Source organism: Aspergillus ambiguus (assembly GCF_047715705.1).
Source record: "Aspergillus ambiguus strain CBS 117.58 unplaced genomic scaffold BDV59scaffold_10, whole genome shotgun sequence".
In the NCBI taxonomy this organism is placed as follows: Eukaryota; Fungi; Ascomycota; class Eurotiomycetes; order Eurotiales; family Aspergillaceae; genus Aspergillus; species Aspergillus ambiguus.
The window spans coordinates 123,499-149,836 of record NW_027395523.1 but is presented as its reverse complement, the minus strand read 5'-3'; the positions used below and the strand labels follow the sequence as shown (position 1 = coordinate 149,836).

General features: G+C 50.6%; 9 protein-coding genes across 9 annotated transcripts; 6 read left to right on the top strand and 3 right to left on the bottom strand.

Moving 5' to 3' along the window:
* Positions 1-3,807: 3,807 nt before the first annotated feature.
* Positions 3,808-7,464, top strand: BDV59DRAFT_11245 (basic helix-loop-helix domain-containing protein). The gene is made up of 2 exons (XM_073686633.1): positions 3,808-6,948; positions 7,377-7,464. Exon 1 carries the CDS (start codon positions 3,933-3,935, stop codon positions 6,912-6,914), a length of 2,982 nt encoding a protein of 993 aa, XP_073549180.1. The 5' UTR covers positions 3,808-3,932; the 3' UTR covers positions 6,915-6,948; positions 7,377-7,464.
* Positions 7,045-7,695, top strand: BDV59DRAFT_11260 (uncharacterized protein). The gene is made up of 2 exons (XM_073686634.1): positions 7,045-7,322; positions 7,377-7,695. Exons 1-2 carry the CDS (start codon positions 7,175-7,177, stop codon positions 7,553-7,555), a joined length of 327 nt encoding a protein of 108 aa, XP_073549179.1. The 5' UTR covers positions 7,045-7,174; the 3' UTR covers positions 7,556-7,695.
* Positions 7,696-8,299: 604 nt separating this feature from the next.
* BDV59DRAFT_11165 (ferric reductase family protein) lies at positions 8,300-10,727 on the top strand. Its single transcript, XM_073686620.1, has 6 exons — positions 8,300-9,151; positions 9,203-9,264; positions 9,319-9,504; positions 9,554-9,953; positions 10,014-10,175; positions 10,231-10,727. Exons 1-6 carry the CDS (start codon positions 8,524-8,526, stop codon positions 10,632-10,634), a joined length of 1,842 nt encoding a protein of 613 aa, XP_073549178.1. The 5' UTR covers positions 8,300-8,523; the 3' UTR covers positions 10,635-10,727.
* Positions 10,728-10,856: 129 nt separating this feature from the next.
* BDV59DRAFT_207064 (D-mandelate dehydrogenase-like dehydrogenase) lies at positions 10,857-12,107 on the bottom strand (the record flags this gene model as incomplete). The annotated part of the gene is made up of 2 exons (XM_073694924.1): positions 11,642-12,107; positions 10,857-11,590 (listed from the first exon to the last, which is right to left on the bottom strand). Exons 1-2 carry the CDS (start codon positions 11,955-11,957, stop codon positions 10,857-10,859), a joined length of 1,050 nt encoding a protein of 349 aa, XP_073549177.1. The 5' UTR covers positions 11,958-12,107.
* Positions 12,108-12,142: 35 nt separating this feature from the next.
* Positions 12,143-12,959, bottom strand: BDV59DRAFT_175434 (uncharacterized protein). Its single transcript, XM_073689258.1, has 2 exons — positions 12,774-12,959; positions 12,143-12,720 (listed from the first exon to the last, which is right to left on the bottom strand). The coding sequence occupies exons 1-2, from the start codon at positions 12,937-12,939 to the stop codon at positions 12,335-12,337; spliced, it is 552 nt and encodes a 183-aa protein (XP_073549176.1). The 5' UTR covers positions 12,940-12,959; the 3' UTR covers positions 12,143-12,334.
* An 850-nt stretch (positions 12,960-13,809) lies between these two features.
* On the top strand, positions 13,810-15,626 carry BDV59DRAFT_207063 (multicopper oxidase; the record flags this gene model as incomplete). Its single annotated transcript, XM_073694923.1, has 4 exons — positions 13,810-14,107; positions 14,159-14,454; positions 14,502-15,404; positions 15,453-15,626. 4 exons carry the CDS (start codon positions 13,810-13,812, stop codon positions 15,624-15,626), a joined length of 1,671 nt encoding a protein of 556 aa, XP_073549175.1.
* Positions 15,627-16,817: 1,191 nt separating this feature from the next.
* On the top strand, positions 16,818-18,505 carry BDV59DRAFT_175432 (DUF563 domain protein). Its single transcript, XM_073689257.1, has one exon. The coding sequence runs from the start codon at positions 16,924-16,926 to the stop codon at positions 18,334-18,336; it is 1,413 nt and encodes a 470-aa protein (XP_073549174.1). The 5' UTR covers positions 16,818-16,923; the 3' UTR covers positions 18,337-18,505.
* A 290-nt stretch (positions 18,506-18,795) lies between these two features.
* Positions 18,796-20,885, top strand: BDV59DRAFT_175429 (aspartic peptidase domain-containing protein). The gene is made up of 3 exons (XM_073689256.1): positions 18,796-19,153; positions 19,211-19,948; positions 20,006-20,885. Exons 1-3 carry the CDS (start codon positions 18,951-18,953, stop codon positions 20,757-20,759), a joined length of 1,695 nt encoding a protein of 564 aa, XP_073549173.1. The 5' UTR covers positions 18,796-18,950; the 3' UTR covers positions 20,760-20,885.
* A 1,415-nt stretch (positions 20,886-22,300) lies between these two features.
* On the bottom strand, positions 22,301-25,954 carry BDV59DRAFT_175425 (putative potassium/sodium P-type ATPase). Its single transcript, XM_073689255.1, has 5 exons — positions 25,597-25,954; positions 25,422-25,548; positions 25,257-25,351; positions 23,282-25,208; positions 22,301-23,233 (listed from the first exon to the last, which is right to left on the bottom strand). The coding sequence occupies exons 1-5, from the start codon at positions 25,854-25,856 to the stop codon at positions 22,400-22,402; spliced, it is 3,243 nt and encodes a 1,080-aa protein (XP_073549172.1). The 5' UTR covers positions 25,857-25,954; the 3' UTR covers positions 22,301-22,399.
* Between the last annotated feature and the right edge of the window lie 384 nt (positions 25,955-26,338).

Sequence of the window (26,338 nt, the reverse complement as noted above, 5' to 3'; positions counted from 1 at the left end):
ATCAACCACAGGCACTGTAAAGGAAGATATCCCCCCTTATTTTTTTTTAATAAAATCCTACCGACATGACCAGTACGTATCAAGTTATATAACCATGCCACCATCCTGATTTCCAGCAAACAATATTCTGTGCGCTTGTCGACATCATATTCCGCGATTTTATGTGGTTGAATAGATGCTAATTTGCTGCGCTTCAGTTCCCATCCTAGGAAACATGGCTCCGCTCACATGGTCATGCAGTTTGGAATTGCCCAATTTAAACACACGAGTGGCTAAAATTCGCTAATATATAACCGACACGCGGGCAGCTCTCGGTTGGGCGTTGTCTATGGGAGAGTATAAAAGATATTGAACTGACGCCTATCGCATCTCTAGGGTCGTGGATGAGGATGGGGGAAGCTTCAATAAGGAGCCTTGAGATCCAAGTCCGCACTCTCGATTTTACAGTATATCAAATATTAAGCCACACGACGTGCAGCTTCTAGCCTTCTTGCTGTTGTAAATAACTCTACTGGCTTCTACACTTCCGGCCGTCACAAGACATTTTACCAAGGGGCCGGCCGGGGAATGTGAATTACCTTCGAGTCCTCGAGACAGGCAAGCGCGATAATTTCAAACTTCTTAATTCTCTTACGAGGATTATCTGGGGTCTTTATTTTACATCTGTGCCGCTGTTACCATTGCAGTTTAGACACTAACTACACACTATTGTCAGTTAGAACGTGCCAAAAAAACCTAGGGTTGCATTGGTGCTTCACTCCCGCGACGACAACAAATGTGATCCATGTTCCAGTTGGCTGTCTTGCACTCAGAGATCTGCCCCGAGTCCTACGAGATAAGGTCGGCGAGTCGTTTAGTAGTATGTCAGTCCTGCTTGGGGGGGGGGCGGGGGCGGCCGCTAGAGGAAAGGGAGAGAGGTAAGTCTGGTAATAATCCTAATCCTTCGCGTTCCGAGACAGTGGAAGGCTGTCTCGGACTTCACGGAGGCATCCCAGATATTTCGAGGCCTCGCGCCATGAGACAGCAGGACAATATTGAGCATATTGTAGCAGATGGGTCAGTTCTACCTCTAATAACTGTCTTAAAAAGTGAGAGTTTTTCTAGAATGTCGGTTTCCTGATGATACTATTCCGGACAACTACAAAGTGGCGATTTCTCCATCCGGTTTCCCCAATGATGTTGTTGCTTTTAAACATTCCATGAACATACAAAGGACGGGTTAGAAAGGGTCAAAATGACTACTTTTGATTGACAATGATAATATTATGTTTAACATGAAAATTCATTGACTTTTGTGTAAAATTGAATATAATTCTGGTTGCTTTTCTGTCTTATACAACACACCTACCCCAACTTCTTGACGGAGACGCTCTGTAAGGATTGAGGAGCGGTCAGAGGGAGAGAAAACTGCTCCTGTACGGAAAGTCCAGCTGCAGGAAGCTCAGGCAGAGAGGCAATGTGTTGGTCCTTTATTGGCTAATTTCGTTGAACAATGACTGTTCTATGGATCTCTTTCAATGTGTGAGGGCCATTTGGCCACGGTTACAGGATAATATGCCAACCGTGTATGCAAACCGTGAATGTATAATACGGACGTTGTGTATATATTCTCGGGCCCAACTCCTGCGTAGCTTTGTGGACATTGCGGTGAACCATCACTCGACGTCATGGATATGTAAGCGAGGACGGGGAGGGGGGTTATTTGGGCAACATTGAGTATCTCTCCAGCAGGCGCCTTTGCCATATATTCCTGGGGCAGTGCAAAAACAAACAATCGCATTTTCTCCTATATGATTCCCTGAGATCACTTCACTTTACGACGTGCAGCCAACTCAATGGCTAGACAGAATATGCATGGCAAGCGGACGTGGACTGCAGAACTAAAATGGTCTTATAAATCTCATAATTGGACAAATGTAAGCGTTCTGATCGGCTGTCCTATTCTTTTCTTCATTGGCGCCTGCCATGTTCGCTTCAGTGAAGGACAATAGCATTGGTAATCATATCTAGTCTCCTCGGGGGTGCGGGTTTCACAGCAGGTAGCTTCAGTGAGCATTTACATCCAAGTTGCCAAAGGCTGACGTTCGAGACACAGGAAATCATCGACTATGGTCACACAGATCGTACAAAGCATGTGCCACATCGCAATTCTTTCTTGCCATCCGTTCAGCAGCACAGTATCAAAGAACAATTCTATGGTGGGTGCAGCGTCACCGTGCCCACCATAAATACACCGACACTGACAACGAACCTTACAACGCGAGCCGCGATTTTTTTTTCCCCCATATCGGTTGGCTCCTTGGTCTAAACCCCACAATCTGGGGTGAGGTAGATTTGTCCGACTTGCAGTTGTGGCCTGGGAGCAACAGTACCTTTCGTTGATTGCTTTTTTTGGCAGAGGTTCCCCTGCCCACAGCCATTGCCAATTACAGATGGAACGATGGCTTAGGATGTTTCATCTACAGCGTGCTTGGACGGGCTCTTTCTGGCCGCTGGTGGCGATGCCAGTCACAATTTCAATCATAACTTTCCTGCAGACTAACGCCACGGTAGACACTGGTATGAAGGGGACCTGGCAGCCTGTTTTGGCTCTATGGAAAGCTCGGACTGGCATGGGATCTGACCACGACAAGTACGGCAGAGATTGAACGAGCGCGTCGGGGCCAGCTGCAACTTGCCGAGGCCATCGTTCAGGGCACTGAACACTCTCCGTTTTCCGAGATGAACGGTTCTGAATATCTGGATCACATCAACTGCGGCCGGAGTTTATTAGTAGTCCATGGGGTTGTCCATGATTCCAGTAAATTCATGGGAGATCACCCTGGAGGCCCTCATAAGATAAAATAATACATTGGAAAGAATGCTACAAAGACTTTCTACGGCGGCGATCATCTCCACCTCATGCCCAAACACTTTTAGGTACGAGGCGAATGGCCAGGGCCCGTCATCCAGAGGACATGGTTGCAAGTCATAGAAGATGGAGGTAGTGATTGTGCTTGATAAAGGGCAGGTGAATTTTTTCAGGGAGATTGGTATAGGGCAGAATAACTCAACAGCTGGCATACCCCGTGTTAATCAAGGCACCCACTATCTCGGATTTTGATACTAGATGATTTACCTATCGCTCGTGATTATTATATTTCAACAATACGCTCTTATCCATTTGTCAATTCGGAACTAGTTTTTATGCGTAGAATGGGTTCCAAAGCACCGAATAAATGCTTGCATTAGAGACGACCAGCTCTATCTTGATTCATGTTTCTCTTGAAGTAAAGATGATCTGATTGTATGAAGTTATTTATATCGTCGTTGACGTCATCGTACTGAGAATACCATATTTACATACAATACGCACCTAAGGTAGCGTAAAGAAGGCGAATACGAAGACTCGGCTTGCCGGAAAGTCCCTCCCGCGATCATACGACGACCACCAACCATCAACTTTGATCTCCATCCAGTGGCCAAACTCGCATCTTCTCCCACCACCATCTTCTCTGCTCTTCTTCCGTCCGTCTGTCTGTCTCTCTGTTGTCGGTCATGTTTCTTGCTGACTGATCTTCCAGTGCAGAATGCTCTCTCTGTATCCCACAGAATACTCCTGCATGGATATATCAATCTCATCTTATCTCCAACGAACCTTCTGATCCGCCGGAACGGAATCCCCTCAAGTGGGTTCATGTGAGCCATAATTTCCCCTCTGGTGCCTGGCGTCCCCTCAACCTCCCGAACATCCTCCCCTCGGACTCAGACTGGTACATATACACACCGCTCCCTCCATCCTCTCCGACGAACTCCTCCGTCGACAGACACCAATCTACTCTGTGATCCCTATCTCGCCGTTATCCCCCTTATCGTCGTGCTCCACTGGCGTCTCCAATTGATTTTCATTGCCTCGGTCTCCTGCATGCTTCCCGCCTACCCTCTTGGACATCATGGCTGTCCCTGGCATGAGTAGCGACTTCCAACTCTTCTCTCCCCCCCAATCCTCCGCCCGACGTGATTCGCAGCCGGAATCGAAGAACTACGGACAATCCAGCTCGGACGATGGAGAGCAAGATTGGAATCAGTGGATGAGATGGGACGACACTTCACTCTTAGACCCCCCTAAAGACCTTCCAAGGTCCTCCTTCGACTTTTCTTTCGCATCACCCAATACTTCCACTGCACAGCAATCCAGTCATCCCCAAAACAAAGACTTCTCCCCCGACGTCTCGCTAGATGGCAGAAACCTCCCCTTCGACTCCTTTCTCCCGTCTGATCACAGTCCTGGGATAATCGCCCAGGCCGCATCCAATGCTCCGCTCTCGACAGCCTCGGGTTCTCCGATGTCCTTAATTAGCGCCAACCGCAAACGCAAGTCCGGTAGTGACGACGACGGCTCAACCGTCACAGGAGGGGTCCAAAATGGCAAGAAGATGCCCGCCAAGAAACGTGCCCACAATGTCGTCGAGAAACGCTACCGTGCCAACTTGAATGAGAAGATTGCCGAGTTGAGAGACAGTGTCCCGAGTCTCCGTGCTACGAAAGCTTCGAACGTTGGTATCCTCGATGACGAAGATGAGGGCGTCACCCATACGAAGCAACTAAACAAAGCATCCATTCTTTCCAAGGCTACCGAGTATATCCGCCACCTAGAAATCCGCAATAAGCGCCTGGAGGACGAGAATACAGGGTTGAAGAATAGACTGCGACAAGTGGACAAAGCCGTCGATCAGAACATGACCTCGGCTGCCTCTATCTCATCCCCTAGTAACTACACTGTCTCGACTGAATCCGGTGCCAGTTCCTCTCCGAGTGTGTTCTCGAACGCCGAGGATGTCTCCAGTGACCACTCTCCGAGCTCCCTTTACCCCCCAGAGGGGTTGATGAAGGTGCCCGACTCTTTCAAACGAATGCGAGACTCTGCAGCGAGTGACAGTTCCTTTAATCAGTCATATATCCAGTACCCAAGCAATGGTGGTGGCGCAACTTCGCAGACCGGAGGGGGCGGTCGGAGGCGGTCCCATTATCCTAACAAGTACATGCTCGGTGCATTGGCAGGATTGATGGTCTTGGAGGGCATGAGCACGGAAAAGAAATCCGATTCAACCGCAAAGGGACTTTTCGCTCTTCCCTTACATTTCTTCAACGGCCTCCGGGAACCCCCTGCCCATAATTGGGCCGCCCTGACGCGAAATTTTTGTCAGTCTTGGCATGCTCGCGCTATCATTCATTTTTTGATCCTTGCCATCCTCGTGGTGGGTAGCGCGTTCATCGTTTTCGTGTACCTTTTCAACTCCGGACCGTCTCGGCCATTCGCCTCCACAAAGTCATCCTGTGAAACTACCTTGTCGTCGAGTAATTTTAGACGCCAAGCATGGTTGACGAGTATCCAGCGGGTTGGGGTACCCCGCCATCGGTTCTTTCACGAGTGGTATGTGGTAACTTCAAGATGTTTTGAGTACGTTATCCGGTGTCTCTTGGGATGGAAGCTCTACTCGTGGGCTACAGGAATCACCGAAGAAGATGAAAAAGGCCGTGTCAAGACGTGGGATATCGCAATTGATGCACAGCTCGCCGGCGGCGACGCTGAAGTGAGCAAAAGTCGGCTAGTCCTGACCATCTTCGCCGCCGGAACTTTGCCTCGAAGCCCAATGAGAATGATGCTCAAGGCCCTGCATTGCCGCATTCTCCTCTGGCGTGTAGGTGAGCCTGGCTCCTGGAGCTTTAACACGTCGAACGATGTTGGCCGCTCTCTCGCTCGATACCAGTGGGATCTTGCACGACAGATCAATGCATCCCTGTCTGATGATCACGAGGACAAGCTTCCTGCCCATCTGGCCGCCCTGCTTCAATTAGAAAGCGATGAGGTCATGATTGACAGCATTATCCAGCGCGCGGTAAATCTTACCTGGAACCGCCCAACGCAGGAGGGGGCGGACGATGACGAGGCCCTGCTTGATGTGGTGGAAGAAGACCCGGCCATTCAATCTTCCCTGGATGCACTTGCAGCGTGGTGGTCAAGCCACCTGCTGCAGCGTGCTCTTCTTAAATATTTCGAGGCCAGCTCTGGTGGTCCAGATGCTAAAAAGAGTCGAGATTTATTCAAGCGGAAGATTAAATTGGCGCTCAATGTTGCTCCCCAGCCCTCTGCGGCCCATACTCGGGCTCTGGTGATGATGGCTGTCTTCTTCGAGCAAGACCGAGTGAGCAATATCGGAAGGGTTCTAGCCGCCCTTCCCAAAGACAAGGGCCCGAACAAAAAGAACCAGACGCTAAATTTCTTGGACACCTCTTTACCTATGAGTGTGCGTGAAGAGGTTTCTATTGCCGTTCGTTGCGCCATGGTCGCCGCGATTTTTACCGCACGAACCACAGGTGGTAATTCCTTGCCGGCATCTTTCACCATGCAGAAAGCTATCACTTGGTTCAATCAATTGCCACTTGATCCCGTAGAGCTTACTCTCTTGGGTTTTGCTTCAGTCTACCACCTATTGCATGTCCTTGCTTCTGATACGGGGTATATGTCTTCCTCTGATTCATCATCACCGCCGTCTCCAGTGTCAAGGTCGCTCCCCTCGTCCACGGAAACTTCCGGTGATGAAGCAGAGGAACCCAGGCCCACGCCACATACACCTCCAATCTCCCCGCAGTCAATTCCAAATCTGGGTCGTGTGGCGTCTGAACTGATGTATTGGGCTCGCAATGCTTATAATCCGGCCTTTTACGGCTTCACCTCCAACCTAGTGAAAGTCGTCGAATCCGAATGTACCTCGCTCTGCCATAGTGCAGGCGTCGATGTGGCGGACTATTCCTGTATCCAGGAAGAGAAGAGAACTGCTAAAGCCCAGAAACCTAAGAGGTCGAAGCAATGCCGGCTGCAACCCCAAAAAAAGCCCCAGTCTCCACGCATGACGACTTCGACGGGTGAATAATATTGGTTCTCCAAACACTATCATAATGTATCTGGTACGATTTTTATGCTTTATTTCTCTTGGCTGTGATATGTATTTCGATGGATGGACTTGGATAAAGGGGTATAACTTGGGTTTGGCGCATACATGCTGTAATTCTTTTGTGCCTTCTGTGATGGGGATTGTTCATGGGCGCCCCGGAGCTGTATATTTTCCTCTCATTACAATAAGACACCAAGCCAGGCCTGCTACTCGCGTGTTGGTTATACCTAACAATCTAGATGATATTACGCACGATTTTCAGCTCGCGGATGGGTTTGCATCCACTTCTCATATTCTGCAGCATCCTATTATCGGAATATGCCAGACTTCATTTCTTAGTCTTAGGTTTAGCCCACCTTGTCACGGTTGCCGGGCTCCACTGCATCGGTGGATGAAGCGTGCCTCTCCTTGTCCTATGCTAGCTAACTTTGTGCCCATCAGAGTTTGTTCGCAGCCGGTCGAAAGCTCCTCTCATTGGCGTGTCGGGCCTACGGTGGTATTCAACGGTTTGCAACCACAGGGGTCTAGACAACCCTAAGCATCAAGCCTCCCCTGCTTATGTCTACGCCATAGCGTTGCAACCCGGCCCCTCAGCCCTATCCACCCTAAGCGCGTGTTAAATCAACGGCTTATCTTTCCAACGGAGCAATTCAGATCTTGTTCTCCGCTAGTCGTTTACTAATACGTGACGTGACATGTCTGTCATCCGTCAAAAATCCACAACAGGAACAAATCTCTTTGAAACTTGACAAGGACAGGGACAGGGGCATGTCTCACATGAGTAGAAAATTCCTGATTCCAATGTTAACACTCCTCTGGCTTCCGGCCTTCGTATAGTCCCAAAGCAGACGACATGAGTGCTCGAGGACCGTCCCTTGCCTAGACACGCCGAACCTCGGTATGACTTGCACAAAGCCAATGACCAAACAGTTGGGACTGTCGATCATTCCAAAGCCCTGGACTGTCTTCGCGGACTTGTTGAACGGTGGGACTCCCGCGGTGGTGGAAGCCGACGCACGTTCTCGGGTTTCCGTTTTCGGTGCCGCTGTTTCATTCCCACCAACTCACCACCCGGGGCTTGTCACGATATTTCAGTTTGGATGCAAAGTCTACTTGCCGGGGCGAAAGCCGAGTCCATGACTCCATAACTCATTAGTTTGTGCCTTGGACTTGTCTGTCGGCTTTTGGGCTCCTCCGCACTTGAGTCCCTCCCTCGATGATCCAGATCTCAGGATGGACCCTGACATTTGCGATTCCCCACATTCCTCCTGTTACAGTTGTCTTCCTAGGTCAGCCCGCCAATTCACCCAACATCTTCACGGTAGATCTGGTGGCGCTTGCGGGGTCGCTGGGTCCAATGCTTCCGTTCCAGAGCCTCCTGGCACCCGGTAGATAGTAGATGACGGCATTGTAAGGCTGTATGGTGTACGTCATGAATGGATTATATCTGTTCGGCCACCCCATGTTCGTGCGCGTTCAATTTCTTTTTTGATGGTACATTGCTCCTGGGGCGTTTTGGCGGCTTGTTGCTGCTTGCACAGGTTTTCATCATTGGTTGGACTAGAACTCTCATCTTAGATCAAAGGCCATGGGGGTTGACGAGCTGAAGCCTGGGGAGCACCGAGCCGAAGGAGGCAACGGCCCTCATCCCCCCATGAACCCAGCACTGGCTACTCCGCTGTACGTTCTGGGAGGCGCGTTGGTCATGCTCTTTGTAGGCCGGAGTATCGTACGGTTCCGACATCGCCGACGTTTGCAGGAAGTTCTCGAGAGCGATGATCAAGAGAAGTTCTCGCAAAACAGCATCCTCACAGCGCAACTGAAGAAACATCTCTTCTACGCGCCCTTCTTGACTAGACGACACAGTCGCGAGTTTCGGCTCCTGGGCCGCATACATATGGGCACTATTCCACTGCGACCGGAGGTCACTCTACTTGCTCTATATCTCGCCATCAACATGATCTTTTTCTTCGTCCTCATCGACTGGTGGCAGGACTACAAGGAGGTCATGTTCCAGGTTAAGTATGCCGCTGGACATCTGGCCGTTATGAACTCACCGGTGCTGGTCCTTACCGCGGGCCGCAACAACCCGCTCATTTGGTTGCTCGGGATCAGCTTCGACACGTTCAATCTATTCCATCGGTGGATTGGGAGGCTGATGATTGTTGGCGCCATTGTTCATATGAGCTGTGTTGTTGCATCGGAAGCGCGAGAGAGTGCGTCACACTCTTGTCCATTCAGGGAGACGTTTGCTGATGACTGTCTAGTGCCAATGATCGTCGTCACCAAAGTGATGTGGCATACCCCGTTCTTCATATACGGCCTCGTTGTAAGTGGCTATTGCTAGCCTGGAGTTACTACCACTAATGATGTTCATTCACAGGCTCTCATAGCGTTCGTGATGATCTTTTTCCAGTCACTATCACCCATTCGGCACGCGTTTTACGAAGCCTTCCTGCACTTTCACATCCTGTTGGCCATTATGGGTTTCGTGGGGCTATGGTACCATCTTGAGGGCCTTGCCCTCCAGCGTGTTCTGCTGGCCACAGTAATCCTGTGGGGACTAGACGTAAGTCACCAATGCCCCTAACAAGGGCTTACATTGACCGTAAGTATAGAGAGCCGCCCGCCTGACGAGTCTTATCTGGCGCAACTTCGGCAAGAAACGGACCACAGCAACAGTGGAGCTGCTCCCCGGTGACGTGGCTCGTGTGGATGTGGCTCTAGCGCGTTCGTGGTTCTTCAAAGCAGGCCAATACATGTACCTTTACATTCCCTCACTAGGGCTGTGGACGTCGCATCCGTTCTCGATAGCATGGACCTCACCGAACCGCGGCGGCTCCTGGGAGAAGCGCGGCTCGCAGGAGTCATTCAATCTCCTATTGGGCGAGGAGGACCGACAGACGGTGTCATTTCTGATTAAGCGCCGTGATGGCTTCACTCGGAAACTGCTAGATAAAGTCGACAAATCGAATGATGGGCGGTTCAGTGCGACAGCGTTTGCTGAGGGCCCGTTCGGTACGTTCGTGTGTGCGGTCGATTAATATGCAAATATATCTGTTTACTGACTGGAACAAGGTGGCCTCCATACGCTCTCCTCGTACGGAACTGTTATGTTGGTTGCGGGCGGCATCGGTATCACCCACCCGCTGTCCTATATGCACGATTTTGTCGACGGGTTTGCGACACACAAGATCGCCGTGCGACGAGTCAAGCTCGTATGGGCAGTCCGTAGTCGAGGTTTGTACCATTTATTCTCCTAAGCGCAACGCACGGGCTAACGTCAACTCACCAGATCACCTCTCCTGGATCCAGCCGTGGATGTCCTCCCTCCTCAACCATCCCGCGCTCCAAGTCTCCAGCGAACGGAAGCAGGAATCGTACTTCCAGTTCCCTGATTTTGCCCTATCAGTGCAAATATATGTGACAGGGTCTCCAGACGGCAACGTCTCGGACGATTTCTACTCCTCGGATGAGACGCCGTGGGCTACCTCCGCGCCACCGAGCGTCCCGGTAAACGTTTATTCTGGGAAGCCGTCTTTTCGGGAGATCTTGGATACCGAAATGGCGCAGCAGGTGGGCGCTATGGCCGTGAGTGTCTGTGGTCCAGGCGGCATGGGTGATGACCTGCGAGCGGCCGTGAGAGAGAGACAAGGTAGGAAGACAGTTGATCTGTATGAGGAGGTGTTTTCGTGGTAGTTATAATTCTTTTCTCCATTGTCGGTGCTCTCAAATCTAGACCTGTGACTTATTCAGTTATCGGTGTTCGTTTCATCAATATGCACATAACATAATATAACCATTAACTTATCTACGTACGTCTTGATGTACTCCAGTCGTGTCAAAGTGTAGGCGATGCTGATATATCTTTGAAAAAAGCAATATCTATAGCTCTTCCGTTTGAGTTACTTTAGCATCAATCTACAGTCGAGCTTCCCCTCGCAGCATATGCAAATTCACCGGCGTCAATGCCTTCCCTCGCAGCAGATATCCTTCGATATTCTCCATGGCCAATCGCTCAAATCCCACATGGGTATCAACGGTTCCTCCAGCATTATGCGACATCATCATCACGCGGCCATGCCTCGCCAGGCGCGGATGCACATATGGTTCCGCAGCATGCACATCCAACCCCGCGGCCGACAACTGCCCTTCATCGAGCGCCTGTAGCAGCGCCTCCTCATCCAGCAGCGACCCACGCGCGATATTGATCAATCGAGCGCCCCTCTTAAATTGGCACAGCGTGTCCGCTGTTAGAAGCGTCTGGCCCGCAAAGGGCGTCGCAACGACTACGCAGTCCGACTCCGCCAGCATGGCAGGCAGCTCTGCGAAGTACTTCGCCCCAACGGCCGCTTCCTGCTCGGGACCCTTGCGTACCAGGTCGTGGTATAGGATGTGCATGCCGAACGCAGCGTAAGCCTTCCGCGCGATGGTGTACCCAATCTGACCCAGCCCGATGATGCCCAGTGTGTGGTTGCGCGGGTTCCGCGCCGTCAGTGGCGAGTGCTTATGTGCGTCAGCGAATTGCTGTGGGTTCTGCGAATGGGCGGCCTGGTGCGACCAGGCGAGGTTGCGGAAGACGGCTAGGATGAGGAAGAGGGTCATGTCGGCGACGGATTCAGAGGAGGCGGCGGCGCCATTGCAGTATACGATTCCTAGATAATTAGAATTGTGATATTTGATTTTGTGTCAATAGGTGCGCATACCGTGCTGAGCGAACACATCGACATCTGCCCAGTCATATCCGGCGCCTGCAGACGCCATGACTCGTACCGAGGATGGGAGCAATGGGATCAACTCTGCGTCCCAGCGGCCCATCTCACCGCCGGTGTTCCAAAAGGGACGGAAGATGGCGTGGAAGTCGCCCCAGCGACGTTCTTGCAGGGCACGCTTGAATTCGTCGCGTTCGCGCTCCGCCGCTGAGGGCTGGATCAGCTCGAATTCGGAGGAGAAGCGTTGGTATACATCGTGGTTGTACTTGATGTTGTCTCCCAAATGGAGAACACGGTATTTCTGTGCCATGGTGGGGAATCTGCTGTCAACAGGCTGGTCCTGGCAGTCTCGTTTAATATGGGTTCTTCTTATACTTGAGGGTATAGAAAGGTTTCCCAAAAAGGAAGGTCAACTGCCGTCAGTACCCGTTCAAAGCCCGACGCCGGTGAGCAATATCCGACACGCAGAAACCGATGTTGCGCTCTGCATGGTGATATCACTGTAATTCCCTGTCGTCAAGCGAAGTATCGCGCTCCGAACGGGGAATTCCAAGCAGACGTGATGGGAAGAAATACAGCGGGGTTCCTTACTCTTTACAGCATCAGCAACGCGATATACTTCCTCAAGTATCCTATATACACCAATCGTCTCATCAATATGACCATAAATCCCGTCAGATTGACCAATTAATCCTCAGATCCCTTAACCACAACCGGGAAATCCCCCTCGCTGACCACTCCATTTGCATTCCACACCAACTTATAAAGTCCATCAGTGTCCGTGGTCGCAGCCCAGAATTGCGCCTCCAACTCGGTGTTATTGTTGTACACCAGCTGCGAGGCGAACAATGCAAAACCACTAACTGTCCCATTGATATACGCCACACGGGTTATAGGCAGAACCCCCAGGGCATACTCGTCCTCCGGCTTGATGAAGAGGGAGCCGGCACGAGTGCCGTTGACGAAGGATGCGTTCGCAATCCAGCATTCGTCCGTGATAGAGGGGAGGTCCCATGTTAATGGAGTCAACTTGGAGGAGTTGTTGTTCGGGGACTCCGCGATGTACAGGAGACCTGGCTTTGTTAGGACTTCTGGAGAATCGAGACCAGTTGGGTAGCCTACTAACCATCGTCGCTTCCGTAGGCGATGGGCCAACCGTTGGTGCTGGTTCCGTAGGCGTAGAGAGTTGCATCAGTCTCAGATCCGCGCTTTACATGATGGGAATCATGGCGGAGGGTGGAGGCAAGACAGGCAGGAATTGCGAGGAGTGAGAAAATACTGGAGAGGTGCATATCACCGTGATAGATGTTATGTATGGCAGCAATAAGTATACTGGGGTGAAGAGGCTTTTGAAAACGATGTTGACAGCGGGATATAATAAAGGAAGATATAGAGGACCTATGCTCTTGCGAAGGGGATCGATGTGACGACCATCAGACCACTATTCTCTACTATGTACTGCGTACGTATGCGCCGATATTATTAGCAAGCCTGGGTCTGCCAAGGTGAGAAATACGCGGCCATTCAATGGTCCCAGTGACTATTTGTGCCCCTGGGGATCCAAGGATAGCACAAGGCTAAAATTTCACCCCATGACAAAGCGGAGCGGGTGGCTCTTGATGGACCCGATCAAACTTTCAAAGCTTGAATAACCCTATCGAACTTTAGATGCGGATAATGTCCGATGTTGAAGGTCTGCTTCCGAACGCCGTCTTCAACTAGAAAAAAGTCGGTAGAGAATGGCTAGATTTCTCTTACTGTTATTCTCAAGCCAGATGTCTCAGTGGTGTAGAAAAATCCCGTCGTCTATGCCTGGACGACGCTTACGCAATGCAGTAGCAGCGGCTTTGTCACCCACCCAGCGGAGCAGCCCTAACCAGGAACACATTTACAAGCCAAGGCTAACCATGCCGATCAACTACGGTTATCCGAACAGCCACACGCTTCCACATCATCACAAGGCGACACCGGGCCCACAGACCCTCACGTAGGACGTATGCCGGTAAGATTAGGTAGATACTAGACGAGCCAGGCTCCTTTGGACAGTTTATCGGAAGTACTTCGGAAGAAGTACTATATAGTAGGGATGGCCGGGGTTTGATATTTTGTCCCTTAAACAGATCCTTCTGAATAATTGCCTTCACTGGCAAGCACTGTACACAATGCGTCTATTGGCCGTCTTCTCGTCGTTTGTTGCGCTGCCAGGTGTTTTGGGAGTCGCCCACGCCTCTAGGTCCGATTCCTGCGTTCACAGCGCCTCCAACATGGCATGTTGGAGCAATGGTTTCGATATCTCCACCGACTACTATGAGCACGTTCCAGATACGGGAGTCATACGGGAATATTGGTTCAATATCGAGAACACCACTGCCGCCCCTGACGGGGTTGAGCTTCCCGTACAGCTCATCAACGGTTCTTTCCCAGGGCCGACCATTATTGCTGACTGGGGCGACACCGTTGGTACGATTATCCAACCCTACTTCCATTACGCACGAGACTAACTCAGTATAGTTGTTCATGTAACAAGTTCTCTTCAGAACAATGGAACTGGTCTTCACTTCCACGGTATCCGTCAAAACTGGACTGACTTCATGGATGGTGTGCCCAGCATTACCCAATGCCCCATTGCTCCTGGGGAATCATACACCTACCGGTGGCGTGCCGTCGAATACGGCACAGGTTGGTACCATTCACACTTTTTCGTCCAAGCATGGGATGGAGTCTTTGGTGGAATATTGATCAACGGCCCTGCCACGGCCAACTACGACGTTGACCTGGGCCATGTATTCCTGAATGACTGGTATCATGTATGTACGCAATGCCATGCTATATTTCCAACCTACTGACTCGACAGGACACCGCTGATAATCTTGTGCTACAAGCGGCAACCGGAGGGCCACCTACTGCTGCCAATGGTCTCATCAACGGAACAAACACCTATAACGACACGCTTGGGTCTCGCTTCGAGACATCATTCGAGGCAAACAAGCGCTATCGCCTTCGTCTAGTCAACGCCGCAGCGGACAGCCACTTCCGTTTTATGATCGACAACCATACCCTCGAAGTAATCTCCACAGACTTTGTCCCAATTGTCCCCTACAACACGACCAACCTAAGCATTGGCATGGGGCAGCGCTACGATGTCATTGTCACCGCGAAAGATCTTCAAAATGGCGACTTCTGGCTCCGCGCGATCCCACAAGAATCTTGTTCTGAAACCGATGCTGTCGACAACGTCAAGGGTATCGTCCGTTACAATAGCTCATCAACTGCGGACCCAAACACCTCTGCTTGGAGCTACACTGACTCTTGTGCCGACGAATCGTCCTCCGACCTTGTTCCTTGGTTGCCTGTCAATGCGTCTGATACTGCCACGGTCGCAAAGGAGGAAGTCTCCCTGCAGGTCGCCACGAATGCCTTGCTTTGGACGATGAATAAAACGTCCTTCCGGACGCAATGGGAATACCCAACCCTCCTGCAGGTCGCTGAAGGTAACAATACCTGGACGAAAAAACAGCGGGTCATTCATCTTCCCGACGCCGACCAGTGGGTGTACATGGTTATCCACTCGCCCTTCGCGCAGGACCACCCCATGCACCTCCACGGCCATGATTTTCTTGTCCTCGACTCAGGATATGGAAACATCGACCTCATCCAAAACAATACCCTAACCTTGATCAATCCCCCACGGAGAGATGTGGCTATGCTGCCCGCGAGTGGCTACTTGATTATTGCTCTCAAGACGAACAACCCTGGTGTAAGTACATCTTCCTTATCTCCCTTGCGCGATGCTAACATAATTCAGGCCTGGCTAATGCACTGCCATATTGCCTGGCATACCTCGGAGGGCTTTGCCGTGCAGCTACTTGAGCGGCAATCTGAGATCTTCTATGACTACGAGACCCTCAATAGCACCTGCGCAAGCTGGAAGAAATACGCTCACTCGGACGATGTGACGCAGCACGATTCGGGTGTCTGAAGCGTATGCTACTTGCATCGTGAAAAAAAAAAAAAATTAGCGCTGTACAGCGTTCATACCCTCTCGTAAAACATGTCAACTGGCGGACATATCGCTGCTGTCAATAATACCTTACAATTCTTATTTCATCTCAGGATTACAGCATTTAATGTTTAAGCCAAGTGTACAATGGTGTAGAAAGGAGCGCTATTGTAATTATTTTTACAATATGTTTCCATTTCTTCCTGTGTGAAGTAGACACCTTTCACTCCCTGGCAGATTCCGAATGTAGGTTTGATAACAAGTCCCGACCGTATAGCTCCCGATTGCAGACGGAGGAGAATGTAAAAGAATGAATCATGAAATCAAAACTGGAAACCACTTGGCTGTCAGTGCCTGTGAGAATGAGAGTTGGTTCAAGTATCCGTGCCGGATATTGCCCTAAAGTGAACAATCTATAGCCATTGTAGGTAGATATTGAGATACCAGACGTTGCATTTTTAACTCTACGATTGTTTAGCCAATTTGCTGGTCTGACATTAGTTTACTTGACGTAGCCTATTCCCACGTCTAAACCGTTGCCTCATTTATTCTTCACTTACGTAGGGAACACATCAACAATGGTCATTGTCATAAGCAACCAACTTAAACAGAGCATCAGCTTATCGAGCAGTCGCATCAACAAATATACATCTGCACGAGTAAAGTCCAGATCCCACTTTATTTGCTGCAGGATACAGGCGATCTCGTGAGGAACATTGATAAGCACATAGATTGGTAGGAGATGAAGGAGAAAGCGCTAGAATGATGCAAGATGCACATGTAACTCTATAAAAGTTCCCGCTATTGGTACCGTTACGTATCGAGCAGTGGCTAAGCGACCTTTTCCGTGTTTTGTTGGGGGGTTGAGCTTTGTTATAGGCAATGTATGACCAACAATCTCGTCACACGCATAAAGCCCCTAGAAATTGGAAATAATGTGGTTAGATCTGAAGGGGCCATAAGCAGTACAGAGTTATCACTGGAATGATCCGTGCTAAATGTCCTAAAATCGAAGTGGTCCTGCAAGAGCCAGTGATGTTTCACCGTTTGCCGCCGTCCTAATACGGGGCTCAATTGGCGGCATTAGCGCCCTTAGCCCTCCCACAAAGTGGGGTTAAGAATTGTACGTACGCAGTACGCAGTAGGTGTGGTGGGTGTCTTCAGCCTCGATAAGCCTCAGCCCTGGAATCATCTCTGTTGCACCGACCGCATGCATCGTTAAGATCGCTACTCGATAGCATTTAATGGCCATTAAAGGGACAGAAGACATGGGAAAATGGTGTCATATAATATGCCGTCACGACGTCGGTACACATTGATCGTGGCCTGTCTTGTGGTTTTCTCCCTTTATCAAATATTCATGCTGAAGAATCCCAACCCACTCCATGACCGTCGCCTATCACCGTCACCAGATCAACCTCTTTCAGAAGCAGCTAAATCGCCGAGTCTTACCTCAGACTTTTCATCTCAGGGTTCGTCCGAGTCGCTCTTTTGTGCAGACCGATTCGGTGCCCGTTATCTCGAGAATCTCGGCAATGCAGCCGTCGAGTATTGCACGAGGGATTCGCCCTCACCTTTAACATGCTTCCACGTCTCAGTCTCGGCTGACCACCGGGTCGATACTTTCTGTATAGGGCAAAACACCGTTTATGACCCGAAGACTCAAAAATTTGACTTGCAATGTGAATTAGGGGAACTAGATGTCCCCGACGCACTAGATTCTATTCCTCTATACGGCAACTTTCGGAAGTACTGGTACGGATCTGGTCCGCATGGGATATTTGATGACTGGGTGACCCTACAGAAGATCACGAAATATGGAGCGCCGGACATACCTCCCAAATACAAGGTTCTGGTTAAGCGCGAAGGCTCACACAACCTTTGGCATTCTATGATGGAAATATTTAGTATTACCATGAGCATGGACGTGCTTAGCATCAGCCAGCAGCTACACGACGCGCACCCAAAGTTAGCTCCGGCTAATAGCTACAACACGCAGGTGGTCCTTTTGGATGAATATGAAGACGGTCCATACTCTGATCTCTGGTCCATTTTATCGAATGAGCCACCCTTGCGCATCAAAGATCTACCCGCCGAGGTCACGTCTGAAAATATCATTGTCCCACTGGCAGGTGCCAGCAATCCATTTTGGGAGGGAGATTGGGAAACTTCTCTTTGCACGGATTCGGTGCTGCTGCGCACTTTTACTGACCGTGTGCTTCGGTTATATGGACTAGAAGACTGGAAGCCCCAACGAACGGAGCATATATCCTTGACTTTTATCAACCGGACACAGAGTCGACGGTTAATCGATCAAGAAGAGTATCTGAAAATCATACAATCCCGATTCCCGAATGTTGAAGTGCTGTCGATCGATTTCGCCGCCATCCCATTTCGCAAACAACTGGAAATCATTAGGCGGACAGATATCCTGCTGGGGGTACACGGGGCTGGGCTGACTCATAGCATGTTCTTGCCACCCCGATCAACTATTATTGAAATTCTCCCGCCATCCTTAAACCATAAGGGATTTCACAACGTCGCGTCAGTCTTGGGTCATTCATATTACAGCGGCCATGGCGACCGCACGCGCGCCCAGACCAAGAATACAGACTGGCACGCGGAAGACGTCTTTATTGAAAAAGAAATGTTTATGAACCTGATGAATGCGGCTATGGAAACTATGTAGGGCAAATGTCCACAGAGCGTTAAATATGGAGCCTGTTTGTCAATTGTATCTTTCTACAATTTTTGAAGTTACATTATGTGTCTTTGCATTTATTGGGGGTATGCGGGAAACTTATTACATGTCCCAAGTATCTATGGAGCTGCCGGAAATAGAACCTTCTTTTTTTTTTTTTTTTTTCAAAACGTAGACCAACACACCTAGTCATGAAGTAGCCCCGGCGTTTATTAGGAGGCCTTGCCATTGGTCTATCGGCAGTCGAAGTGACTGGACGGCTTCGAGCCTGCAGGCTCATCACAGTGGAGAGACGGATCACTCTAATTGGCGTATTTGGCGCCTAGTTACCGCTTTTGGTATATACGCACCTGTGCCGTAATGCATATGGTAACACTAGGAGAGGTATCAATGAGATGTAGTTCTCTTCCTAGGACAGGGGGTTTTATATTAGAACAGGCTTTGGGCGGGTACTTTGGGGTTTTGTTGTTTCTCTCCTCATTGCTAGCACGCTTATCTCGCGCACTTGTCTGGCAGGGAAGAAGTCCAAATGAACTTGTCTCCGTTCTTCTATCCTTGGTGCTATCGTAACAACACTACGAAAGCTGGTTCGGAATTCCACGATGCGCATACGACACTGCTTCCCCATTACAATCGTTATAACTCTACTTCCACACAATGCGATGTCTAATGGCGATGGAAACTGTGCTCCATATCCAGTGGGAATGACGCTAGGAAATGTGACTTTAGGGAATAACAACGTAATGCGAGGAGTATCAATAGCTGTGGGAGACCCAGAGCAACATTTCGCATTTTTCCCTCAATGGTATGGTTCTCCGGTGCATTATAGGGAGTATTCGCGCATTATAACAACAATAAATAGGCCATTAAACAATACATTCGTTTACGGCATCGATGGTCACTGCGATGACACTTGGTCGGCAGCTGGCTGTGAGTCGTTCCGAGGAGGCGCATACAACGAGTCAGCGTCGAGCACTGAACAAGACGTCTCTAATCCCGGTTCCTACCTGACGGAGAATCCGCCCTACCCTGGCTTCAGTTGGACGGCGGAAGATCTGATCTTGGATGAACACACAACATTAACGAACTTTCCACTTGGTTTGCCTTTGGCTGACTGGGGGGCGCAAGGATATCATCCCCAAGCCGCTATCGGCCTAGGGAGGAACTCGACAATTTTGAATGCGCTTTACAACGCCGGCCATATTGCATCTCGATCATGGGCTATGTGGTGGGGTCGGACGAGTGGAGGGGAAGAACAAGACGGGAGCCTTGTTTTCGGTGGATTTGACCGGGCTAGGGTGCAAGAAGGCAAGAAAAACTATACCTACGCCCTGGACTATAGCAACGCGGAATGCCCAAGCGGCATGCTGATAACCATCTCCGACCTGGCGCTCAATTTTGACAACGGCACCCGTGCCAGTCTTTTTAACGAAACGAATCGCGCAATGCCAGCTTGCATAACTCCAGATGCGCCGGTTCTGATGACCATGCCGCGTGATCCTTACTTTGATCGGTTTGAGGATATATCGCAGAGATATACCCAGGATAGATCGTTTGGTGTATATTTTTACGGTTTGGTATACCCAAATCATGCAAGAGCGTGTGTATTGAGACCAGTCCTGTTCCTGAATATAGTACTAACCACATTCTCTGGCAGATATACCGGTGATCTGTCCATTACAATCAATTCGGAATACTCAGTTCGAATATTTGACTGGGAGCTAGTTGTCCCCAATATTAACATCAACAAAACGACTGGCGCTCTCAGTGCGAATGGTGAAACCCCCGAGCTCCTCATCAACCCCTTGCAGTTGGGAAATGCGGGTGAGCTTCCAGAGCTCGGAAGGCAGTTTCTTACCAGGACATACATTATGCTAAATCAAGACGCGAATACGTTTACATTGTTTGAGTCCCGTTTCGACACTTCCCAGGACTTAGTCGCCATCGATGAAAAGAACCAGCAAGTAGATCGGTTTTGCGCAGCGACGAATCAAAAAATCAACTTTGCAACCATAGGCTCCACCTCTCCAGTTTCTGGCTCTGGAAGTTCTCCCTCGTCAAACTCTACAGTTGCTGATGACGCCTCTCGGGACACTTCTGATTCTCAACCCGGGCTCGGGGACGAGGGTAAAGCAAGCATGCATTTATCCTCCGGTGTGATCGCGGGTATCGTGGTAGGATGTGCAGTGGGCGTGACATTAGTCTCGGCAGTACTGTTCTTCCTGCGACGCAGGGCTACGAAACAGGAGAACAGGCACAAATCCCTGGTCATCAGTCGTCCCATGCGTCCAGAAGCTCGGTATATTCGCAACGAGCCACCAAATGAGCTTGCTGTGCATAACTTACCGCCCTACAATCCACAGGAGCTTCATAGTGTGCCGATTTCAAAACCTCCGATTGAGTTACCATGATCGACAAACGATTTATTGAGAGATGATCGCGGCTGGTTCCTTTCCAAAAATACACAGGTCACAAAAAGACCGAAAGTTTATAAATGTATATTATCACCGAATATATGACGATAAATGCCATAGGACTTATGTAAATATAATTCCGTTTTGTGCTGTATTGTGGTCATAAGAGTAGAAGTCCACCGTAACATTCTTTTGTTGAGGCAAGCCGTACTTTTATCGGCGCTACCGTCAGCATAGCATTACAGTACGAGTAGTCCCGCTCATCGACATTCATATTGCAGGAAGAAACCAATACACGGCGCGAAGTTATGGAAATGTGTCAAGTTGGGAGAACCTTGAAAGTGCCCTGGAGAATCCGAACATTTCAGCCGGATACCATGAATCTGCACCAGCCAAGAGATGACTTGCTCAAGGTCAGTGCCAGAGTGCAATCGACAACCCATCTATACCATATCTACTTCTATACGCACAGCACAAACACACCCGATATCTATACACGACCCTCCCTCAACGCCCACCTGACCATATCAGCAATGGCATTACTCACCTCACTCGTGCGAGGAATTTCATGTCCACCGCCGTGATCATATACCTTCCTCCGATCCTCCTCACAAACCGCCGACAGCAGCACGCCCGCCTCATACCGCGGGTCCTTACTCCCATACACGTGCACCGTCGGGATCCCAATCTTCGGTCCCGCCCCCAGCCGCCCCCGAATCTCCGCTTCCGACACCCCGTCGCGTTGGTGCGCCCACCGCGACGACCCCATCGCCAGAATCGCAGCTGAATCCGCCTGCTGGCTCAGCTTCATCCGGGACTGTTGATCCGCGACCCGCACCGCGTCGGAGATCTCGTAGCCGGCGTCCTCGAGGACCCCCAGCGGGGGTCCACCGCAGATGAAGATCGCCGCACTGACGGGCGGCTTGGTTCCCTCCTGTCCGTGCTGGAGGAGGAGAGTGGCGCCGAGGGCACAGCCCTGCGAGAACATCATGAGGGCATCGTAGGGACCGTTTGCGGCGATGTGTTCTCGCACTCGGCGGACGGCCTGGTGGATGCTGTCGAGGGTCTCGGTTCGGAAGTGGGAATAGTACGGTGCGGGGTAGAAGAGGTCGATACCTGCGGCGGGATCGCAGGGGTATTCGCCGTCGAGGAAGTCGAAGGTGATGTTGAGATCTGTCAGACGGGAGCGAAGAGAGGCTGGAGTGGGTGATGATTATGGATTAGTCGTGGAGGGGTTAACATGATATGGCCCGGTGGGAGGGTGGTGACACACAGGTCTGCGACTTGAAGATCTCCCCGCTGGTGCCTTTTCCGTGGAGACAGAGGATTCTCATGGCTTCGATGGGATAGATGGGAATTTTTTTTTAAAGGGATATGGGAAGAAGGGAAGAGAAACTACGGAGGTAGGTGTGTGATGAGGCTGGGTGGCTGGAGATGGCGCGGCTGATTGCATATCGCGGCTTCTTTACTCCGTCTACACTCCGGAGCACAAATGAACACGATCATGGATTATAACTCATGTAGAATGAGCGAATCTGGTCGGTCTAATAGTCAACGCGCCAAGCAACGGTGTGTTGGACACCGGCTGTAGGTATCTCGATGGTTGAGCATCGCACCTCCGCCGTCATCCTGACGGCCTACTTCATCTCCACGCTGGCATTCGCACTCAAAGACAGCGGTGTCATAAGCGTCAGACCAGCCCTCATCTCCGCATCCTGCATCGTAAGCGTGGCATTCTTCCCGCTAGCAATGCCGAATCGCCGCTTTATAGCCTTCCAGCTTTCAACCAACGCCAGATAAACCACCACGCACCCCATTACAATCCCCCATTCCTCCCCAATACCTGTGTGTTTGAACACAGCCTGCCTGATCACAGGCAGATAGATGATCGGAAAGGCAATCACAAAACCCGCTGCGACAGCCCAGAAGAGGAACCTATTCTGCCAGATCGAGTGAAACACCGAGAGCCTTCCGGGGTACTTGTCTGGGTCGAGATTGAACAGCGATCGAGAAAAGTGCTTCACTTCCCATGCCGTGATCAACAATAGAAAGGTCAGTGTGGCGTATGTCGTGGCCCGCGCCCGGAAAACGATCTCGCACCTGTCTGGATACCATCCCTCGTTGCAGCCGGTGCCCATATCGGGCTGACCGGAGTGAATTCCATAAACCACGCTCACAAAGGCGACAAGACATAAGGAGCCCATGAATGTTCCGTAGATCATTTTGTCCATGATGAGCTCGGGTGTGAACACACCCACCTTCAAGTCATGTGGAGGACGATACATAATATCCGGCTGGGACTCCTCCAGGCCTAGCCCCAATGCCAGGAAGGAAGACGTGACAAGATTGGCCCAGAGGATCTCCAATGGCGACAGAGGAAAGACTGAATTTCCCTCCAGGTCCTTGAAGGCGAGGGCAATCAGTAGTAGAATAACCTGGGCGATATTCGAGATTAGGAGGTGCATCAGGAACTATAGCAATTAGCGACATTCCGTGACGCACTTCTACAATCACCATACCTTTTGTATATTATCAAACAACCGTCGGCCTTCCTCGACGGCACTCACAATGGAGGCAAAGTTATCGTCTGTCAAGACCATGTCGGCTGCTTCTTTGGCCACATCGCTGCCATTCTTACCCATTGCAATGCCTACATCCGCGCGCTTCAACGCAGGGGAGTCATTGACCCCGTCCCCTGTCATTACGCAAAACGCTTGTCGGCGGTGCATTGCTTCCACCATTCGGACCTTAGTAGTCGGACTGCACCGTGCTATGACAAGTGGCAATTGCTCAACCGCATCGATCTCGGCGTCCGACATCCGATCAAAGCTCTCCGCTGCCATCACCAACCGACTAGTCTTGATATTAGAAATCGGGTCCAGAATGCCCACTTCCGATGCAATGGCCGTAGCAGTGCGGATGTGGTCTCCGGTCAGCATATGAACCGTAATGCCAGCCATCTGGCACTTTCGCACTGCAGCAGCCGTCTCGACCCTAGGCGGGTCGTATAAGCCGACAAGGCCGCCAAATTTCAGGTCCGACTCTGCCCTCTCGCGAGGAGACACTTGGTCCTCGCAGGATACTGGAGTCATTTTATAAGCGACGCAGAGTACCCGCAGCCCCTCTCCGGCCATTCGGTCTGCGGTTTCCTGGATGTGCGCTTTGGATTCCTCGGTGATGTCGAGTCGAGGGATAATCGCCTCGGGGGCACCCTTCATGTAAGTTTCGTTGAGCTCTGCTCCTCCGTTTCGATATACAACGGTCATCCGCTTTATTGAAGAGTCGAAAGGGTATTCCGTGTGGAGCTGTACTTTGCGCTCCTGGAGGAGATTTGGTTTTCCCATTCCAAAACGCATGGCGAGAACATGAAGCGCAATCTCAGTCGGCTCGCCGACTGCCGCCCAGTTGCCTTCAACGACTCCTGCCGGATCATCCGCTGGAGTGATAGATCGCGCATCATTTTGCACGACAGACAAATTGCACAGGGCTATGGCGGTGAGGAAGGTATTTAGGGCTTGGCTCTGCCCGAGCTGGGTTGGTTTCCAGTCTACCTCATCGATTTGAACCGCTCCACTGGTGGGATCGTAAGGATTCGTCGTTTGGTTGACTGTCAAGGTGCCAACATCAGGGATCCAGGCCGCACGTGCAATCATTTTTCCCTGGGTGAGAGTGCCTGTCTTGTCAGAGCAGATATTTGTGACTCCTCCAACAGCTTCCAGGCATTGCAGCTTCCGCACGATGACGTTTCTTTTCGCCATCGCCTTTGTTCCCACCGCTACAGTAATGGTCAGGACAGCAATGAGGGATTCAGGGATGACGGCCACGGCCACGCAGATTCCGTAGATCAGGACTTCGCCTTGAATGTCCCATTTGCTAGCAGAAAAAACAATAATTGCCAACAGGATGGCAAGGGCAAATAGAAGAAGTGCAAACTTGCTCAGCTTCACCTGTAGAGGTGTTCCCACTAGCCCTAGAACCTGCTTGGCAGACGAAATAGAATGTTGAAAGATTCGAATCACCGGATTAGAGCTACTGCGGTCTTGGTTCTCCTGAAGAAGCTGTGCAATCTTTCCAACTTCTGTCATCATCCCTGTTGCCGTGACTATCCCCGTTGCCCTACCTTGTGTTGTGCTGCAGCCTGAATATGCCATGTTCGTTCGGTCACCAATGGGCATATCTGGGAAAGACATGGTAGCGTAGGGTGTCTTTGCGACAGGCAAAGATTCGCCTGTCAACAGTGCTTCGTCCATTGAGACATTCATGCCATCGACAAGTCGCAGGTCTGCAGGGACAATGTCACCCACAGCCAATTGCACGACATCTCCAATAACAAGAGTCTCAGCTTTTACTGAACTCACATACCCATCGCGTAGTATCTTGCACACTGGCGCTGTTAGTCGGTGGAGGGACATGATGGTCTTTTCAGCACGATAGTCCTGAACGAACCTGGCAGGTGTAAGTAAAATAACGGCCTGAGTCACCAGGAGGTCTTACCCGACAACAATGTTGAGGAGAATGACGGCAGTGATAACACCTCCTTCAATGTAATCATGGATGCCAAATGACAGTGCCATGGTGATAACAAGGACCTGGGTTGCGAGTTAACATGACCGTATGATACCGATGTCGCGGGGATTGATAACATGGCGAACAGCATACGAGAGTCAAACTATTGGAAACTTGTCTCAGCAGTATTTTCCATATCGATATGCCCTCCACCTCCTTGACCCTGTTCGGCCCATAACGGGCGAGACGAGTCGCCGCCTCCGTGCTCGACAATCCATGACTGTAGGCTCGTTAAACGTATCCTTGCTCGGGGTCGAGAAGGACATACTCAATGTTGACTTCAAGGAGGGAAGCAAGCTGTGCGGAATCGAAGGTGTGAGCATAGCAGGATATAGTCTCACTGTCGTGGCAGGTTGAATAGCTCTGGCTGACAGACGAGGGCTGTTGTTCTTGTCCCTTTTCAAGGTCGCGATGGGTGTCTACATCCTTGGTCGATTTGATCGGGTCTGAATGATGTTCCTCCGTAAAAGCACATATAGGAGGCTCCGTCGATTCCTCGACATCGGGTGGAGAAACGTCTGTGCCCATTCAATTAAGGGTTGGGAAAAGGTGGAGCAGGTTATGGGGTAATGACCTTGAGGTTCCAGTAATCAGAGGTCCTACCACGGGAGGTCTACGAGAGAAAGGATGAATGAAGTAGCAAAGAGCGTCGTTCTCGGGAACTGAAGTCATAGTATTTATAGTCACCCAGCATCACATTCGGGGTATCGTGTCAAGACCCGTCGACAGTGGGAGGGGTTGCCATGCCCGCCTACACTATTCTCAGCACTGCATATTATTGGGAATCTGGATCATTATCTTGGCCGATTCCACTGGACTGCCAGGATTCCGGCCACAGGGAAACGTGACTCGTGAAAGGACGTACCAAAAGTAGAGGACACTAGGGCGCATAGGGACAGGGGCCGGGGCTCCATGGATTGGCGAGAGAAAGACGGGGAATGGCCATGTGGAGATGGTACTTGTGTGTACTAGAGGCATATCCCTGTCCTAGTCATGTTGGCATCCACATG

Excerpts from the sequence above, each read along its gene's own strand:
- BDV59DRAFT_11245 (XM_073686633.1), top strand. The coding sequence starts at position 3,933 with ATGGCTGTCCCTGGCATGAGTAGCGACTTCCAACTCTTCTCTCCCCCC.
- BDV59DRAFT_11260 (XM_073686634.1), top strand. The coding sequence starts at position 7,175 with ATGATATTACGCACGATTTTCAGCTCGCGGATGGGTTTGCATCCACTT. Across the intron at positions 7,323-7,376 it reads TGCCGGGCTCCACTGCATCG|AGTTTGTTCGCAGCCGGTCG; the intron begins GTGGATGAAGCG and ends TGTGCCCATCAG.
- BDV59DRAFT_11165 (XM_073686620.1), top strand. The coding sequence starts at position 8,524 with ATGGGGGTTGACGAGCTGAAGCCTGGGGAGCACCGAGCCGAAGGAGGC. Across the intron at positions 9,265-9,318 it reads TCTTCATATACGGCCTCGTT|GCTCTCATAGCGTTCGTGAT; the intron begins GTAAGTGGCTAT and ends GTTCATTCACAG. Across the intron at positions 9,505-9,553 it reads TAATCCTGTGGGGACTAGAC|AGAGCCGCCCGCCTGACGAG; the intron begins GTAAGTCACCAA and ends CCGTAAGTATAG.
- BDV59DRAFT_175434 (XM_073689258.1), bottom strand. The coding sequence starts at position 12,939 with ATGCACCTCTCCAGTATTTTCTCACTCCTCGCAATTCCTGCCTGTCTT. Across the intron at positions 12,721-12,773 it reads CGCCTACGGAAGCGACGATG|GTCTCCTGTACATCGCGGAG; the intron begins GTTAGTAGGCTA and ends TAACAAAGCCAG.
- BDV59DRAFT_175432 (XM_073689257.1), top strand. The coding sequence starts at position 16,924 with ATGGTGTCATATAATATGCCGTCACGACGTCGGTACACATTGATCGTG.
- BDV59DRAFT_175429 (XM_073689256.1), top strand. The coding sequence starts at position 18,951 with ATGCGCATACGACACTGCTTCCCCATTACAATCGTTATAACTCTACTT. Across the intron at positions 19,154-19,210 it reads TTCGCATTTTTCCCTCAATG|GCCATTAAACAATACATTCG; the intron begins GTATGGTTCTCC and ends AACAATAAATAG. Across the intron at positions 19,949-20,005 it reads TACCCAAATCATGCAAGAGC|ATATACCGGTGATCTGTCCA; the intron begins GTGTGTATTGAG and ends ATTCTCTGGCAG.
- BDV59DRAFT_175425 (XM_073689255.1), bottom strand. The coding sequence starts at position 25,856 with ATGGGCACAGACGTTTCTCCACCCGATGTCGAGGAATCGACGGAGCCT. Across the intron at positions 25,352-25,421 it reads TTTCCAATAGTTTGACTCTC|GTCCTTGTTATCACCATGGC; the intron begins GTATGCTGTTCG and ends CTCGCAACCCAG. Across the intron at positions 23,234-23,281 it reads TGTTTGATAATATACAAAAG|TTCCTGATGCACCTCCTAAT; the intron begins GTATGGTGATTG and ends TAATTGCTATAG.